Source organism: Anomalospiza imberbis, chromosome 4 (genome assembly GCF_031753505.1).
Source record: "Anomalospiza imberbis isolate Cuckoo-Finch-1a 21T00152 chromosome 4, ASM3175350v1, whole genome shotgun sequence".
Classification (NCBI taxonomy): Eukaryota; Metazoa; Chordata; class Aves; order Passeriformes; family Viduidae; genus Anomalospiza; species Anomalospiza imberbis.
In genome coordinates, this window is record NC_089684.1 from 67,663,647 (window position 1) to 67,668,946 (window position 5,300).

General features: G+C 45.4%; 1 protein-coding gene across 1 annotated transcript; it reads right to left on the reverse strand.

Moving 5' to 3' along the window:
* Positions 1-1,774: 1,774 nt before the first annotated feature.
* On the reverse strand, positions 1,775-4,928 carry FABP1 (fatty acid binding protein 1). Its single transcript, XM_068188983.1, has 4 exons — positions 4,769-4,928; positions 3,548-3,720; positions 2,424-2,516; positions 1,775-1,895 (listed from the first exon to the last, which is right to left on the reverse strand). Exons 1-4 carry the CDS (start codon positions 4,833-4,835, stop codon positions 1,845-1,847), a joined length of 384 nt encoding a protein of 127 aa, XP_068045084.1. The 5' UTR covers positions 4,836-4,928; the 3' UTR covers positions 1,775-1,844.
* Positions 4,929-5,300: the final 372 nt, after the last annotated feature.

The window sequence follows — 5,300 nt, forward strand, 5'->3', positions numbered from 1 at the left end:
GCATGTTTCTCTCTACACATTCTGATTCTGAATTCCTTTGTTAAATTTTGATTGATTTTTCCTAAGGGGTTCTACCACTTCCTTGGGATGACATAATTTCTTTCCAGTGGTGTCCATGGGATGATAGAAGTGGGAAGCCAGTTCCAAGAAGTGTCATGTACACCTGTGGGCAAGACCCACTGATGGTGTTTTGTGTTAAATGATATTTTTTCTGATGAAAAACTGCTAGAAAATGATTTTGCAGCTGGCACAGGTGCAACACTGAACTGTGGGCCATTTGCAAGTGAGACTAACTGGAATCCTTACATCAAGATAAATTAATTGAGATAAATTATTCTCCTTAGTTACAAATCAGAAAATGTCTGCAGTGATGGACATGGGGCCATGCCAGAAGCCAGTTACTATAGTTTGGTGCACTGGCTGTGTGGATTGTTCTAACTAGACAAGCAGTTTCCAGGGAGGGGAATCCATCCTTCCTCATCTTTTGGGTGAGCTGGGGGCTCTGATGCTTTAAAACACCTGCCTTTTAACTGAGGTGTTTAATCAATTTTGCACTGAGGAAAAAAGGCATAGTCCAAAGATCAGCTGCCAGTGAATTGCCAATAAAAAAAATGTCTTTGTTGTCTGCCCATATGTCTCAAAATCCAACTGATTTCCTGCAGACTTTCAGTGGCAGTCAGGAGAGGAAAAGGTTTATTCAAGAATCCCCTACATGCTCCTCAGCACAATAGCAAGTAAATGAAACCAGATCTTTTCCTCTTTGACAATTCTCAGTAATTTTGTTGATGTTTCTCCAGATCTGTGTTCACTAAAGACCAACACCTGATTTTTAGGCACTGTTTAGCTAAGCCCTTCCATTTGTCTGTGAGGTGCCTCTGCTGCCCTGTGTGACAATCCATATTGGTTCAGTTCTTGGCATGAGGATCAATGCTGATCTGTAATATGAAAACCTTTCCTGGGCACAGAAGAGTCCTGGCATCAGCCTTGGAAAAGGCAGATAAGAGGAAAGAGTTTCCATTCCTGTGTGCAGCAGGAAACCACATCTCCATTTGGCCTGAAGTGCCAAGCAAGAGTACAGGAGATGACTTTGGTGCTCCCTCTGTCTACACTGTGAACAACCAGCCCATCTCCTACCAGAAGAGAAAATTTATATTTCACCCTGGAAGAAGTGTTTAATTCCAGTTCAACCCGATTTGTCAGGTGCAGCTTGAGGTGAAACACACACTGGATACTTGTGGCAGTTGTGACCCTCCTGCTGGTGGGAAGAGGTGGGAAGGAGATGGGGATGGGGTGGCCAGAGCTATAGGGCTGGATCCTACTGCAGAGGTGTGAGGATGAAGACAGCAGCTGGTAGCCCATGCTGGTTTCTTTCCCAAGCTTTGCAAACAGGATCACTGGCACTTCTTGACTCCACCTGAACCACCCCAAATCCTCTGGCCCTGCTGGTCACTCTGATCACTTTGGCCATGTCTGTAAGGAAAGGGAACAGAGCCCTTTTCTTGCCCAGTGCTCCCCAGCCCAGATCAGCCATGGGTGAAGGACTCACTGGGGCATCCCCAGCAGGCTGCTGGCACCTGTCCCCAGGAAAGGGCTGGAATAACACTCATCAGCACGTGTCACTCAGTGGCTCTGAGCCTGTGCCTTGCCTCAACTCCATTCTCCAGCATCAGTACACCCTTAGATCAGTTTGTTGCCCAATTTCTACCATTGCTTTCATGAGCTTTGGAGGCTTGTATCTATTTATAGTAGCAATGAAGAGGTTGATGACAATGAAGAGGATTCAATAAAATTTTTATTTTAATGGCCACATTTTACACAGTAAATTATTGGCATGGATAATCTTTCTAGATTCTCTTGCTGACTCTCTTCAAGGTGAGGTCACCCATGGTCATTGTCTAAAAAAGAAATGGAAAGTGTTAGCTTTTTATGAATTTGTAGAATCATTGAATATCTCAAGTTGGAAGGCACACATAAGGATCTTCATGGTATTTAGCTCCAAACTGTACTTAGGATCTGGTCTTGCAAATCAAAACAGGACTGATCCCCAGTCTATCTCTTATAAATTGGATTTTTAAAGCTTTGGATTTCTTCATGAATACCCCAAAGCACATAGGGATAAGCTGGCATCCCTCAGCTGGGATCAGTTTGTCTCACCTTTCTTCTCTAAGAGTGCCAGGCCCTGGCACATACCTGTTCCTCTGGGTGGGTGAGAACATGCCCTCATTACCCGAAACTTTGATCAGCTGTGCCTAAACTGGGGTCTTAAAAAATACTATCTGGATCATACTGTAATGAGAAACTGCCTCCAGAGCCTGTGTGCAAGCGCTTGCTCTGCTCCAGCACCTCGCAGTGCCTCTGTATCTTCCTAGGCCAGGCTCCTGAAGGCAGCCCTGTTGTTCCAGCCATTGCCCTTCTGCACTTACGTAGGTGATGGTGTCTCCGTTGAGCTCCGTGACGGATTTCATCCCTTTCACCTGTGTGACCAGTTTGTTGTTACCCTCCATCTGCACAACAACCTGGTGGAAGACAGAAGTATTCATGTTATTGCTGGAGACCACCTCGACCCCTACATGCTGTCCTTCCTCTGCTATAGCAGGAGGGGACTGCAGAGCCACCTGAGCTGCACATTTAAAAAGGCTACAGACAGCACCGACACCCCCAGGGCAGCTGTCACTGATCAATGAAATTAATCAAATAAATTAGACAGCAAAGCCCATTTCTGTTTATCTGTCTTGCCCAGCTATAAGATGTGTTCATTTGCCCTTGAGCTGCTGATGTACAGAGGCTAAAAGTGTTCTAATAACTGCTTCCCCCTGGTTTATGCCAAAGGGAGTGCAGTGATGCTGGAAATCGTGACACAGCTGGTAGAGCTCTCAGAGCCCCATTCACGGGGCATTTCTTTGGGGATCACCCTCCTGCTTTCAAAAGTCCCTGCAATTCCATCTTCTCCTGAGGCAGAGATGAGAGGCAGATTTCGCCAGTGGTGTTGCCTTGACATTCTATGAACCACTGGAAACTAATGTCAAGGAAAGGGAGCACCCAAGTTCAAGGGTGGTAACTCCTCACCTTGCCAAATCATCCCAGCCAGGGTAACCTGAAGCAGTGGGAAAGGCTAGCAGAGAAGCTAACAGCTACTGGGACTTAAAAGGAGAGATTTATTGGTTTATGGCTGATTGTCTGATTTTCCTGCACTACCCTTGAGTCAACCAAATTAAGGCAGAGGTATATTTTGTGTTGCAACATGACACAAAGCCAATCCTTTTTCACCTCAAATCTTTCAGAACTCTTCCTGTCAAAAAATTTTACCAAAGCATCTCTATCCTCCTTTTCCAAATTGGATATTACAACACTGGCTTCTAGTGTTTTCCAAAATGACTATTAAAATAGATTCAGAAATACAAGACTTCTTCTGCAGGAAGTGCAACGCATTAATTAACACCTCTGGTATGGTCAGTCCCTTTGCTCATATGCAGAGGGAATGACTGGAAAGGAAATTTAATGTCCCTGAGCCCCCATGGCCCTGGCAGAGGAGGGGCTGCTCACTCACCTTTGCTTTCTCTCCATTCAGCATCTCTATCTCACTTTCCTCCCCAATGGTGAACTGGTTTTTCACCACTTTGGAGCCAGTGGTCACAGTAATCGTGAACTTTTTCCCATCCTGCACAATTTCTGAGATGCTCTTGAGGTCCTTGCCCTTCTGGATCTGGTCCTCAGGGAGCCCTGCCCAGGAACAAGAGACATTGAATGAATGGTGGAGCCATCTGTGGGCAAATTGCTGCCACTGAACAAATCAATGTAGTAGGATTTGGGGACCTACAGTTGGGAACATTTCTATTCAGTGTAGAAAAACCTTTCAATGATGGTGCTTCCCCAAGAGCCATATGTCCCTGAGTCTGCTGGGGAGGAAGATTAATACTGTCATCCTGAATTTTGTGTGGGAACTAGACATGTCCCATGTCTTGCTGACCTGACTGGGAGCACAGACACCACCTTCCTGACTAAGAATAAATCCTGCTTTCCTTCCTTCACTGACAGGCAAGGAAAAATGGATTAAATTAAGACAAAATAAAGGAACAAAGTAGGTTTTTAAAATGAGATTCAGGGTTCCTCAAAACCAATTTATAAAATATTCTCCCAAAGGCTGAAGGTGATCGGACAGGTAGAGCCCTTCTGGCACATAACCATGCAGAAATAGTGCAAAGCCCCCTGGATCCCTGGAGGACCACATTCGCTGTCACAGAATTCTCTGTCCCTTCCACAGAAGTGGAAATCTATCAGACACATTCATCATTCAGCATTTAAACACCAACTATTTTTCTGATGAACCAACTATTTTTCTGAGGCTTTGCAGCATCGCAGCACTGTGGTTGAGCAACGTCCTGCTTGCCCTCAAATTTCACAGCCTGATGGAGCAGATCTGCAGTGCCCCTAAGGCACCAAGGGCCTGCTGGCTTATGACATGTGTGCAGCACTCAGCCATGCTGGCCAGTGGCTGCAGAACCTGCCAGGACTGACTTCCTGCATGCCATAAAACTTCACCCATCATCTCCTGACCTGCCGCCCCAGACAGAGAGATGCTTTCTCTTCTATTTTGAGATCACATCTCCACACAAATACATTTTAAATCCCAATAATTAAAAGGTGACAGAGAGAAATAGCAACTCAGAGATGGCTCAATCTACATCATCAGCACATCAGCACAGTTGGCTCCCAAAAAGCAGTGAGATGTGCAGAGACAAAGCAGTACATAGCACATGCAGGCACATACCGAGGGCTCTCATAAAGGGCTCAAAGTTTTCCTGGTGCTGGAGCTCGTATTTTCCAGTGAAGCTCATGGTGGAAAAGCTCTCTGTGTTCCTAACACAAGAGAAGGTGCCTTGCTGGTAAGCAGAGCTTGGTTTTATATCATCCTTCTGCCTTAAAAGTTGGCCAGAGGTAAGATGATGTAATTGGTTTATGGGCATGTTCAAACATTAACATAAAACTGGGCAATGGTCATTGATAAATTGCTCTACATTTTACAGACCACAATTTACAACGTGGGGGCAGGGAAAACCCCATAAACCCCCATTTTATGGAGGTTTGCAACGTGGCATCAACAAACCAATGATAAAAAAATAATAATTGTGCAAAGAGGCTCATTATCAGAGGAACGAGCCAAGTCATCTGAGTTTGTAGTCTGGAAGCACATATGTGGAGGAGGAGAGTGTGGTGACTGTGTGTCCCCTGGAGCTAACACTGGGGGGTTTCTGCTCACTGGTGTGTGCACGGTGGGTCTTTAGCACTGGCAGAATAGTGGC

What these genes read in the sequence shown, in the direction of transcription:
- FABP1 (XM_068188983.1), bottom strand. Translation starts at nt 4,835, where the DNA reads ATGAGCTTCACTGGAAAATACGAGCTCCAGCACCAGGAAAACTTTGAG. An exon ending in TGAATGGAGAGAAAGCAAAG is followed by an intron (nt 2,517 to 3,547) that starts GTGAGTGAGCAG and finishes GTCTTCCACCAG; the next exon opens with GTTGTTGTGCAGATGGAGGG. An exon ending in ACGGAGACACCATCACCTAC is followed by an intron (nt 1,896 to 2,423) that starts GTAAGTGCAGAA and finishes TTTCTTTTTTAG; the next exon opens with ACAATGACCATGGGTGACCT.